General features: G+C 35.7%; 1 protein-coding gene across 12 annotated transcripts in view; it reads left to right on the forward strand.

Annotated features, from left to right (window-relative positions):
• The window catches only part of UTRN (utrophin), a 497,383-nt gene that overhangs the window by 458,096 nt on the left and 25,628 nt on the right, over positions 1-13,659 (forward strand). For 10 of the 12 annotated variants that reach the window (XM_049113409.1, XM_025422487.3, XM_025422483.3 and 7 more), the window contains 3 exons: positions 8,008-8,144; positions 13,302-13,340; positions 13,566-13,631. In XM_049113409.1, coding sequence (XP_048969366.1) covers positions 8,008-8,144; positions 13,302-13,340; positions 13,566-13,631 — 242 coding nt within the window. The remainder of the gene's footprint in view (positions 1-8,007; positions 8,145-13,301; positions 13,341-13,565; positions 13,632-13,659) is intronic. The other 2 variants (XM_035701085.2, XM_025422485.3) reach the window with 1 other exon arrangement.

Below are 13,659 nucleotides of genomic sequence, written 5' to 3' on the forward strand. Positions count from 1 at the left end.
AAAATAGACCTTGAGTGAAAAATCATCTGATACCAGCTTGCACAAAAATTTTTAAGACTTTGGTAAGGAGTTACATGCATAGAGTTACCCCAGGGTAGCTTTTGTAATTCAGCAACATGTTTTTATATTTTATGCATTCATTTGTGTTAGTCGGTGTGATGCAAGTTGAGAGCTAATTACTTTTTATTATCCAAATAAGTTTTCATCATTATCTCTGTGCTACTTAATAGCAGCATAGTGGGGGGAAGTATAATTTTGAGTATTCACATGCCCACTTGTCTATGTAGGTTTAGTTTTAAAATGTTTTTCACAATGACTCAGCTTCAATGAGCTTTCCAAAAATGACAATTTGAAAGACAGTCCTCATTTGGATAAGTGAGTTCTTATGTGCTTATTAAAAATCAAGCCAGAAGGATTTAGGGGAAATGGCAGTAGAAGTGGCTTTAGAATTTTTCAAAAACTTTTGTCCTTGTCATTTTCTTCCCATTTCTAAATCAGTTACATAAAAAGAGAGCAACTAGATAATAAAACTAAACCCCTGGGCAACATTTACAATAAAACTAGGTACTAAGATATCTGCAAAATAAATCTGGTGCTGACAAGCCACCATCAGCCACAAAACCTGCATGAAGATACTATTATCTCTAAAAGGAAGGGAAAGGATGCAAGGTGCGTGAGAACTGGAGAACCCTAAAACAGACAACAGGTATTTAGTGGAAAGCTCAAAGAGCTGGTTTGGGAGCAGAGCTGTGAACCTAGAAGTCACCCAGAGAGGAAGATCTGAAGGTGCTGGGGGTGCTCTGAGCTTCTGGAGCCCTTAGACCCAACCCACTAGGGCTTCCTTCCGGTAAAGAGCCTCAGACTAGATAAACTGCTAGGAATGACACTAACATAGCAGGTCAACAGAGATGAAAGAAATGATCTAGTCCAAAGTAGGGCAAGGGAATAGGACCAGGAAATCCCCAAACTCAACTGCCCTATTTTTGAATACCCCACGAAAGCAAAAGAAGAAGGAACCCTATGAAGTTAGAGAAGGTTTCCTGAACTGTACAAAGCTTTCTTGAATTAGGAATATTAATTTCACAACAATGACAAAATTCAGCAGCAGAAAGTATCAAGATCAACTCTCATGTAAAGCAATTATTAAAAAAAGATAGAAGAACCAAAAAATATAAGTGTAGTAAAGCCTACCAGAAATATGTGCTCCTTGAACAGGTCAAAGGTATAACCCACCATTGCAAAATAAGCTTAAGAAAATGATCCCACACATAAATCAGAACTGGAAAATCTTGGAAACGAGGTGATAGAACTCAGGGAAGAATTAGAAACAAAAGAAAAATCATTTCAAAAATTAAGACTAATTGTAGTCTTAATAAACAGGAGAGGTAAATATTTTGAGAGAAATAGAAGGTAGATAAGAGACAAACTCTGAAAGTTAACAAGAAATGAAGAGAGCAATATGAAATATCCAAGAGAAAATGACAGATGTTGAAGATAGGAAAAAAATTGAAGATATGCTGGGAAAATTGGACATCCACATGCAGAAGAATGAAACTAGACCACTCTCTTTCACCATACACAAAGATAAACTCAAAATGGATGAAAAATCTAAATGTAAGACAAGATTCCATCAAAATCCTAGAGGAGAACACAGGCAACACCCTTTTTAAACTTGGCCACAGTAACTTCTTGCAAGATACATCCACGAAGGCAAAAGAAACAAAAGCAAAAATGAACTATTGGGACTTCATCAAGATAAGAAGCTTTTGCACAGCAAAGGATACAGTCAACAAAACTAAAAGACAACCTACAGAATGGGAGAAGATATTTGCAAATGACAGATCAGATAAAGGGCTAGTTTCCAAGATCTATAAAGAACTTATTAAACTCAACACCAAAGAAACAAACAATCCAATCATGAAATGGGCAAAAGACATGAAGAGAAATCTCACAGAGGAAGACATAGACATGGCCAACATGCACATGAGAAAATGCTCCACATCACTTGCCATCAGGGAACTCAAATCAAAACCACAATGAGATACCACCTCACACCAGTGAGAATGGGGCAAATTAACAAGGCAGGAAACCACAAATGTTGGAGAGGATGCAGAGAAAAGGGAACCCTCTTACACTGTTGGTGGGAATGTGAACTGGTGCAGCCACTCTGGAAAACTGTGTGGAGGTTCCTCAAAGAGTTAAAAATAGATCTGCCCTACGACCCAGCAATTGCACTGCTGGGGATTTACCCCAAAGATTCAGATGCAATGAAACACCGGGACACCTGCACCCCGATGTTTATAGCAGCAATGTGCACAATAGCCAAACTGTGGAAGGAGCCTTGGTGTCCATTGAAAGATGAATGGATAAAGAAGATGTGGTTTATGTATACAATGGAATATTCCTCAGCCATTAGAAACGACAAATACCCACCATTTGCTTCGACGTGGATGGAACTGGAGGGTATTATGCTGAGTGAAGTAAGTCAGTCAGAGAAAGACAAACATTATATGGTCTCATTCATTTGGGGAATATAAATAATAGTGAAAGGGAATATAAGGGAAGGGAGAAGAAATGTGTGGGAAATATCAGAAAGGGAGACAGAACATAAAGACTCCTAACTCTGGGAAACGAACTAGGGATGGTGGAAGGGGAGGAGGGCGGGGGTGGGGGTGAATGGGTGATGTGCACTGAGGGGGGCACTTGACGGGATGAGCACTGGGTGTTATTCTGTATGTTGGTAAATTGAACACCAATAAAAAATAAATTTATTAAAAAAATAAAATAAAAATGAAAATTCAAGAAAAACTTTCTTCCCCACCAGAAAGGAAAAGGTGAAAAACTATGTACCAAGAGTATATCACATGCCTGAGAACATTGACTCAGAATGACTGATACTATAATATGTTCTGATAAAATTGCTGGACTTTAAAGTCAAAGAAAAAAAATCTTCCAGTCATAAACAAAAGGAACAACATGACTTAAAAAGGAAAGAAGATCAAATAATAGCAAAGCTTCATGTGAAAAGGAAAATGAAAGGACTTTTTTTTTTTTAGAAACTCAGGGAAAAAGCATGTGAGCCAAGGATTTTATATTGAGAAAAACCAGCCTTCTACTGTCTAGTAGGACACAGGAAAATTATCATCAACATACAAGAACTCAGGTAATATTGGTCCTATGAGCACTTCTTGAAGATTTATTAGAGACCAGGCTTCAGACAACCAAAATAACCAAGGAAATAACATCCTAAGAATAGGTAGAGACCATTAAATATATTGTTACCTGTAGAGCTTAAACAAAGCGGGGCTAACTGGAAGGGGCTTCTACTGGCCAAAGGTAAGACAATTTGATCTCCAATAATGATAATTGCAAGACCCAAACCCATTAAATATGTTAAAAAGCTATGAGCTCATAATAACATGTGAAAATAATTTTAAAAATTGGTTATGTTTGGGGGATAATAGGAAACCAATGTGTTACTGCAGAAATTGGTCAATAAAAGGGAAAATCAAACATGTAATCCTGCCTTTCCTGAATAAACTATATTCCTGAGTGTGCCAAATAGCAGACAAGGGGACATGTCTTTATATAGTTATTTCAATTAATAAATGAAAATGAATGATAGAATTAGGATGTCATCATTTTGACATCATTTGACATCATTTTGAAGCCCCCATTGGATTTTCATTTCACATGAAATCTGCTAGGATCTCAAAAGAGTGATAACCAGACACTACTGATAGTCTTGCCAGATCACACCTGAAGTTGATGCATTCTCTGGATCCAGCTGCCAGTTTGCAGGATATCCAAAGGACTGAGGAGCATGCTGAACTGCATCAAACATATGCCATCCGCAAAGCCTAGCTAGGTCAATTTGCCTGTGTTTTCCAACAGATGAACTATAAGGAAATGGCAAGTATGGAGGAGAATCTACAAAGTGAGTTAAAATATATCAGATTTTTTTAAATGAACTACAACACATAGGGATAGACTTTGGGGTGAAAAATTTATTTTTTTAAATACAAGATAGTTGTTGCTTATAAAAAATGAGGAAAATGGTTATTATGGAGACAACAGAAGGGTGAACAAGGCAAGGTTATTGCTAGGTGGTCAAAGAGCAAGAGATTTTAATTTTTCTTTTTTCTCTCTCGTGTATTTTTCCCCCTAATTCTGCTTACACTAACATGTCTTGGACATGCAATTTAAAAGTTATAAAATGAAAAAAATAAGTCATAAAATGACATTTCAATATAAACTTGGTAAAACTCAGCTTAATGGGTAGCTTAATGTAGTAATTAATAGTATTTTAGTAGATGGCTATGGGCTCTTTCTCTTACAAAACCTAGAACTGTTGTGTTTTTCTAGGAGAAGGGATATAGTGCTGGTATAGTGAAAAAGACCCAGGCGTGCAAGAGCAGCTTTTTCATTACTGACTTGTAGGTCTGAATCCCTGCAAGCTTTCAGAGGGATCAAAAAAAGTGATGCTAATCTCACCACTCTTGATGGTAAAATGAGAATTAAGGAAAGCTGTTTATAATGTGCAGAGTTCTATGCCTTTATGTTACCCTTGTCTCATATGATGAGATGTGCAAAATCTTTTGTCCTCCTTCTTTCTTTTCTTATAGCAATAAATAAAAACCTGGTCTTTCAAGAAATACTTGATTAACTTAAAATGTGGGATAATTTGTGTAGTAATGAGTGATTCATTCCATTTCATCCTCAGATCATAATATCAATAGTTATTTGCTTAAAAAAGAAAACGAACAAAGCATTATACCTAGCATGAAGATTGAGTTGAATTTGATTATATTCATTACGGTAGGTGGGTGGTCTTCCTTTTTGCTTTTTACCAAACTATTGCTCTAGTGCTTTGAAATAGATAGATATTAGCTACTGTCATTAGATAGCAAATTAGACCAAATATGTAAAAATATCTTTTAACTTTTTTTTGGTGAGAAATAGGTTTAAATCATTTTCTTAGCTCTCCTTCAACTAAAGAATTACATTTTGCTAACCTGAATAGAACACCTAGTTCTTGTGGGATGAATTACTTTCATTTTTTCTTTTAATATTGCAGAAAGTTTATGGCATTAGTGAACTCAGTGCCTTTAGATTATAACTATTGGTGAAAGCTTTTTTTTCTCTTCAATATGAAAATTGATGAGGAAACAAAAATATGCTTTTTCTGTATGAGAATGCACTCTTTTTTTCAAATATTAAATTTGAACATTATCACAAATTCAAATTTTTTTTAATTTATTTTTTATTGGTGTTCAATTTACTAACATACAGAATAACCCCCAGTGCCCGTCACCCATTCACTCCCACCCCCCGCCCTCCTCCCCTTCTACCACCCCTAGTTCGTTTCCCAGAGTTAGCAGTCTTTACGTTCTGTCTCCCTTTCTGATATTTCCCACACATTTCTTCTCCCTTCCCTTATATTCCCTTTCACTATTATTTATATTCCCCAAATGAATGAGAACATATAATGTTTGTCCTTCTCCGACTGACTTACTTCCCTCAGCATAATAACTTCAGCCCCTGCTATAACTTTTGGGGAGGCCAGTAGGTGCTTTTTATTTGTTTCTTTGTATTTTTGTTTTGTGGGAGATGAGTTTTTTGTTGTTGGTGGTAGCTGGTTGGTTGGTTGGTCGGTTGGTCAGTTGGTTTTGCTTTGTTCTTCCATGTCTTGAATGTATTTAGTTAAAGAATGTTAGATGTGGAATTGGACGTGTACTTTTGGATGATGTGTCATTTTTTTCCCAAGCAAAAGTTCATGTTGAAACCTAAATATAGATAAGCTAGAAGAACATTATGCTAAGTGAAAGAAGCCAGTCACAAAAGACCACATATTGTATGATTCCATTTATAAGAAATGTCCAGAATAGGCAAATCCATAGAAACAGAAAGTAGATTAGTGGTTGCCAGGAGCTAAGGAGAGGAGATAGGGTTAAGGTGGGAGTGGGAGTGACTGCGAATGGGTACAGGGTTTCTTTTTTGAGGTGATGGTTGCCTAACCCCATGAATATATAAAAAGCACTGTATTGTAGACTGCCCTGGAGGAGGCAGGCAGGGCAAGTAGCGTGGTACCTTGCTCACATGGCCTTTTCTCCCACTACCCCACTCAAGGACTGCCTGAATTGAAAGCCTGGGTACGATTTGAAAACCACAGGGCTAAGTGGTAAAAACTTTTTTATTCACAGCTGGATGTGGAGCCGGAGGCCAGTACTTCCTTATCTCCCTGTATATTAACAATGTGTTAAGAGCAGACATAAAAATAAATGGAGTCATAAATGCTTATCTTTGCATAGGAGCCTTCTCTTTCTATTTCTATCATGGAAAGCTTCTTCCCTTTTTTTCTTTTTATCAAAACATTCAGGGAGAACTTACCTATAAATGTAATGATCTGCCGCTGTGAAACCCATTGCCAGAGGTCCAAATGTCCTTTTACAGTAGGTGATATGTCCTTTTGGCTTTATTCTCAGTCCCAGACATTCCTTCTCTAAAAATTTCCTTGTTTACTCCCAAATGTTATTCTGCTTATTTTTCCTGTTCTATCTGGTTAGATCTTAGGACCTCCAAGCCATTGTCTCTCTTAGCAACACTTTCCCCTACGGAGCGCCTTGGATTCTTTTTCTTTTTGCTAAAAGCTTATTTTCTATACTTCTTCTTTGTCTTTGGAAGGATCTGTACCTAAATAACTATGGACATTATATAGTTTATTTTGAGTTATTCAGAAAAAGATTTGACATGGGTCTGATGGTAAGGCCCAATGATAATGTGAGTGGTCCTTGCTGTGCTTTTTATTTTTTTATTTTTTTTTAGTAAAATGGAAATTGATGAACTTTAATTATAAATAGCTTGGGCTTATTCCTCTCTTCTCTGCAAGCCTAGAGAATCAGAAGTTCTCTTAATTGTGTGCTAGAAGCAGACACATGTAGGTAGAATGAGAGCAGATGGAAGGCAACAAAACCACATAAGGGCTGACTCAGAATTTAGTTGTTTTAAAAAATAATTATATTTTTTAAGCTTCTGTTTGCAAACCAAGTTTGTATGAGTCCTGGGCATGCTTGTCATGAAGGAAAAGACTGACTGGGGAGTGTATTTAGCACTTGTTTTGTTATTATCGAAGCGTTCTCTTCGTTTGGTTTTGTAAAGTGATAGGAGTGAGGTCTATCCAGGTTTTTAGACTGAATAGCCAACTGGGAATCAGACAAACAAGGTTTTAATTTAGTTCTCTGCAGGTATAATAAATATTTTATATTCCTCTTTAGAAAGACTAAAGTTGGTGTCTGTATAACATATTGCAAATAAAAATTAGAATTGGTGATAGTAAGAAACTGAAGCTTTGGGAACAGTTCATGGGATGGGAATAAGGGATGAAATAGGGATAGGTTTTGGCCCACCTAACCCTAAATCATCATGAAATGGTTAAGGAAACAGTAACATGACAAATTAAGTCTGTTTCAAAAAATTATATATTTGTATAGTTGGGAAAGACAAACTCGACAATATTCCTTACAATATTGTCACCCTGTTCATCTCTTTTATTTATTACTTTCTCATTTTCCAGACATTAACATATGCTGGCTCGTGTGAAGTCAGTAGGAGCTATATACTCACCCTTACTTACTCACCTTAGTTAAAACCATATTATATGAATCTTTCATCATGCCTAAACACTTAATAGCAATTGCAACTCTTTTATTAATAGGAAGCAACCAGTAAAATTACCAAAACTAATTTTACTTTTTGGCCTAGTTTTTTAAATATTGGGGAAATGAGCTAGTTACGGTTTATTTTCAACAGAAAATTTTAAAAATTATGAACTGATTGCTGGATATATTTAATAATAATGAGTCCTGGTTGTGATTTCGTGACATGACTTGTTATCCCAAAAATACATAAAGCTACTGAAACTGTTGATTTATATCTGCTCAAATTTTATTGTAGCTAGATCTCTCCTTCCATTTTAATGAGAGAAGTATAATTTTTTCAACTTCCTAGACAACATCTGGGGAAGATGTACGAGACTTCACAAAGGTGCTGAAGAATAAGTTCAGATCAAAGAAATACTTTGCCAAACATCCTCGGCTTGGCTACCTGCCTGTCCAGACAGTACTTGAAGGTGACAACTTAGAGACGTAAGTTTAATTTTAATATTAAAACTTCTTTGTACTCTCTTCTCTGACATCATCTGTTATTATGTCAGAGACACAAGAGAAATGATCTGATACCAGAAAGAGTTTGTGTTTTGGTAAAATGTTTCATTTTTAAGGAGGTAAATTGAACTTAGAATCAGTCCTCATAACATGAATTTTTACTGCTTGCTTTTGACAAAATACCACAGGTAAAATTTTAGGTTTAATTTTGCATGTATTGCTCTATCTTAAAAGTATGTATTACTGTGTGTTCAACCTTGGCCTTGGTCACCTCTTTTCCTCTTAAAAATACTTAAAGTAAATTGTGTTATATGCTGTTTCATGATTTTATTTATTTTCCATTTTTCCTCCTGTAAGGATATTTTGCTATTTCATGTAGTATGTTTTACTTATTTTACGTTTTTAATGTAAATTTATTAATAATTTTGAATTTCTTATTTCAGATACCTCTGTGCTAAAATCTCATCAAAATCTTATATTTCTAACTTTTGTCTTGAACATGAAGTCAGCAAAATGAGATAGCTTTATATGAGACATAAAACAGACAAAATTTCTTCTAAGTATATAACTTGAGTTTATAAGCATAAATGAAACACAATCTCAAGGTAACAAAATTATGATAGCATTATAAGGAAAAGAAAAAATAACAATTCATAACCTGAAATGAAAAGAGAAAGAATTTTTAAAGCAAGCCAGAAGAAATGCAAGAAGTAACGTTAAATTATTAAACAATTACATATCAGGATCAAAGCAGATCTGATTTTAAGTCTTTGAATCACTTTTTTAAATCTCAGCCTAAATACACCTGCTGAGGCAATTTTCTTATGCTTGAATCTTGGGAAAAATTAACTTTTATTGCTAATCATTAGCAAAGTGCCTAGTCATAAAAATAGTGATGTTCTAGTTACAGAAAGATACCCTCCCAAATGACTACAGAAAAGTTGAGGTGTGAAGTGTGAAACTTTCTACATTCTCCAATAGAGAAAATTGTAGTGAGATACATAAAATGTGTGTTGAATGCAATCTTTGTGAAATCCGTCTTTCTTTAATCTTCAAAATTCAGTTCCTTTTATTGTGTGTACAAGAGATGCAGACAGCAGTCATGGTCTAGTATTATGACAGTCCACGACTCAACGATGTCAAAATAGAGGGATAGACTATTTGGGCTGGATTTTCTTTCCATATAGATTTGCAGACCATTGACTTTGCTGCATTTGTGTACAATTGTATGTGTTTTTTGTTGATTTGTGGAGCTTCTAAGAAGAAGAAAGACCACAGCCAAAACACAGTAGATATTTGATCCCTCTATAGAGAATAAGTCCACAACAGTATATGTTGATAGATCTCAAAATACCACACACACTTAAAGCATACAAAAAAAATTCCTTTTGATAACTTTGCTTGATATCAAACTGTGTACACTTAAAATATTATGCCTCCTGGTTATTTTTGCACAGTACACTTCTGAACAAATTTTATTGGAGAAATTTCAGTTTAAGGAGAGCTATTCATTTACTTTAAATCCATAAGAAAAAGTCGATTTTTGGTTCTCTCTTTGTTTTGTGGGTATATTTTTTTCCTTTTCTTCAAATGGTTATATGGTGCTACACTCTTGTTCATTTTACTATCTAACATATAGTTTAACTGCTGAACACCTCATGATAAAGGCACAATTTTACTTCCCTTGATATCAGATCTAATTAACCTTCAGAATAGCTAGCTGCCTGAAGCACAGAATTATCACATAGTGCTTTTATTTACAAGATATTTTTGATAGGCTTGTACTAGTGATGTGCCTTTCATTCTTAGGATAAACCATTGGCATTTTGTGTTCCAAAAGTCTACATCTTTCATATGAATCGTGCAGGCAGATCGATCTTTTATACTCCTTTTAAGCATTTTGGGTAATTTGCCTTTTAATGTCAAAATAATCATTGACATCAATCATCCTATTCTGAGTGACACAGTAAAAGTGAAAAAGAACAGAAAAGCATAACAAATAATTTTGTGCTATGATTTTTGGCTGTAATTCTGAATATGCTTCATTTCATCTTCATATTCATCATGAACTTACCAGCATTTCCAGGGAGAGGAAAACAAGAGAAAGAATGGAAGTAGTATAAGGTTAAATCAGATGCCACAAGTTGCTTTTTGAAAAAGATTTATGAGATAGAGTGGGTAGGCTTTCTTCTTTTTTTAATTCTAGAATGCATTCTTAAAGTCAGTATAGTTCATTTTTCTGCTGAGCCCTTTCCAGTATAGGGCCACTTAATCTTCTGGTGTAACAATTTATGTGAGTGGGTAGTAAAGTTTGATTTCATTTATTCTCCTATTTGTGGGAGAACATTGGAGAAAAACCAGTCAAGTGGTAAATGTGTTGAAGTTATTTATGAAGCTGATTAGAATTTCCTTTTGCATCTTTCTCTTTCATCCCTGCAAAATGTAGTATCTTATCCCCTCTCCAGTAATTATACGTGCATACATAAAGGGAATTTATGAGAAAAATGAGTCATAACTAAAAGGAGCTAAACAAACCCATGGTTAGGTTTATTCAATTAATTTAGTAACTGTGTGCAAGAGTTTTCAAAAAATAAATAAAAATAAATGAGTAGAATTCGATTAAAGACTTAACCATTGAAAATAAACCTAAGCAAAAGTAATTTGAGAATTGGGAGAGATTATTATTGGCTGCAAGGTAGGTTGGTTTCCCTAAAGAGTAAAAAAGTAAAAATGGACACTTCTGCCTCGTATTGGTTGAAGTGGAATGGATAAGTTTCATGGTCCAAGTGTTGTTAAGTGTAACTGTGATTGTAGGAACATTGGACTGGGAGGCAATGACAGCTAAGCTGAGACCTAGAAGATTAATAGGGCCAGACGTTCAGGGTTTTTCGTGTGGGAGAAGGAGAGGGAGAGTTTCTAGGCAAGGGATGTATTTTCAAAAGCCCGGAGACCCAAGATCGTTTTTGGAAACTGGAGGGAAGCTGGGAAACATGGCAAGAAATGAGAGGGAAAGGGAAGCAGGACCCATAGAATGAAGGGCCTTGTAAGTCATGCCAAGGATGTTTGGATTTTATCCTGAAAATAGTAGGGAGCCTTTGAATGTTTTATATGTTAGAGCACACTGGGAACCCCACCTACTATGGTGCAAATGGGTTGAAGAAGGCAAAAGGCTTGGAAGCCTAAAGCATTGAAAGAATCATGAAGTTCTTCAAGGAAAGAGTGGATTATATTTCAAAAGTATATTTAGTAGAGTCTAATTCATTGCATATTAGTGTACGATTAAGTAAAACACCGCATTCAGTCCCTGCTTCTGGAAAGTAGGGATGGGCCACATTATGGACTGTGTCTTATTTTGAACCCTCTTTTAACTATAAACTCTATGCAGTGGGGATATTGCCTTGTTTTTGCCAGAATTAAATGAGAAAATTTATCACTTAGCCTTTGTCTTCTACAAATCAAAATACTTTGAAGTTAATGAAGCCTAAAGCTTGATTTTTTTAATCTTTATTTCTTTTCTTAGAAATGTTCTCAATATGTAAGAAACTTTCTTTTGAGAACTTCCGTTCAGCTTTATACCTCTGCCGTTCTTATCTTAGTTCAATGAATCACTTTTGTGCTAACTGAATAACTTCACAAGAACCAATCATGCAGTTTCACAAAGCCTTTCCGAGTTCAATTAAGATCAAAAATACATATTCTTTTTGGACTTAATGTTTGCTGCAGATGTCGTAGTTACACTTGAATTTTAGAAATGCTCTCTCGAGTAGCTACTGTTTTTTGGAAAGTGTATAAACCAGTCATTCACTTGACATTTAACATCCACATCTCAGAGTTAAGGAAAGGTAATGACTATTGAGTAATGCTGTGTTGTTTCATTGTCGTAACTAGCAGGTATGTGGATGATTAAATTTATTTACAGATATTCTGACAAACACAGTCTGGATAAATGCCTGTTTTTGAAAGTAGGGCTTTGTATTTTCTTTTTCAGCCCAGTAAAATTCCCTTCATCTCCTTTTAATCTTTGCTATTCAGACATTAACTTGTACTTCCCAGTAGAAGCTAATGAGATCGTTAACTTTTTCTTAAGTTTCTGTGTATAATAGAAATACAGGATCACGTGGATCTAGAATAATTTAAACATTCCTTCTTTGTTTCTGTCAACATGAACTTGTACAGGAGACTTTTATTTATTTAATTAAATAGAGAACTAATTTTCCTTAGACTTTTAAATTCCCACATTCATCAGTACTTCCCCCCACTCTCCTAAAAAAAAAAAAAATAGGGTTTTTCATTATGTTCAGTTGTTTTCAAGAGATATTTCATGGAGACTTGAGGATTTCTGGGCAGTGGTTGAGGTTGGAGGGTCCCCAGGGCTCGGAGTCCATACTGAAGGATCAATCTCCAGAGTCAGGCCCAACTCAGGCAGAACATGTTTCCTTATCATTTTCATTGACTGAACTTCTGGAAGAAAATATGTTTGAAAAAAGTATAGCATCATGTAGTCACTTTCAGCTTTATTGATAATTTGAAGTTTTTTTGGCTGGGTGTAGGAGAGAGAATCTAAGTAGCATCTTTTTGCAAAAAAATAATCTTTTTGCAGTGTCTCTGGGAGGAGGGGATACTTTGTGCACTCTCGGATTTGCATTTTTACATTTAAAACCGGACAAAGAATCAGAAAAGAAATCTCATTTTATTGCAATTCTGCCATTAGTGTTTAATGTAGTCTTTGGAATTTCTGACCAGGTTTCTTCAGGAAAAATAAAGATCTGATTGCATCATCCCTCACTATATTATGGAACATTATCTTTAAAATTATTTCATGTTTTCAAGCCATTTTAGCACATTTCGTTTCCTTTTTTCAATGAGACTATTTAGACATGTGTTTGCTATCCTGTAACAAATATCCTGTAATATCTGTGAAAAGCCCCTCCAGGCACTTGAGTACACAGCATCTTCTCTAGAATAAACAGGGACTTCTGCTACTTTTGATTCCCCGTGGTGCACCTCAGGGCAACCAAACGTGAGAGTGGAAGACAGTGGAGAATGTCCTCCCCACCCCACCCCCCGCCCGCTGCTTTTGTCTGAAACCGCTCTCAAGTGCTAGCTCTGTGACCTCTGTTTCCCTCTCCCCCTCTGCAGTCCTGTCACACTCATCAGCATGTGGCCGGAGCACTATGAGTGAGTATTCACAGCTCCATCTGCAGGAGTTGGTACTCTGATCCGTGTCATTAGCATGGGGGTGATTATGCAACTCTTGAGCTAAAAGAATAGTCTGCCTCCTGGGTAACAATCCTCATGGTTTGTTTGCATGGCAAATTCACTATTTAACTAAGCTAACATTCCTAATAGTAGCATCTATCAATATTTGGGCATAAAACTATTTCTTTGCTTTTTCCTTTATAGCCCATCACAGTCTCCTCAGCTGTTTCACGATGACACCCATTCCAGAATAGAACAGTATGCCACACGGTAAGAGGCTTTGAGAGGAGTCCTCTGC

The sequence above is a fragment of the Canis lupus genome, chromosome 1, assembly GCF_003254725.2.
Source record: "Canis lupus dingo isolate Sandy chromosome 1, ASM325472v2, whole genome shotgun sequence".
Lineage (NCBI taxonomy): Eukaryota > Metazoa > Chordata > Mammalia > Carnivora > Canidae > Canis > Canis lupus.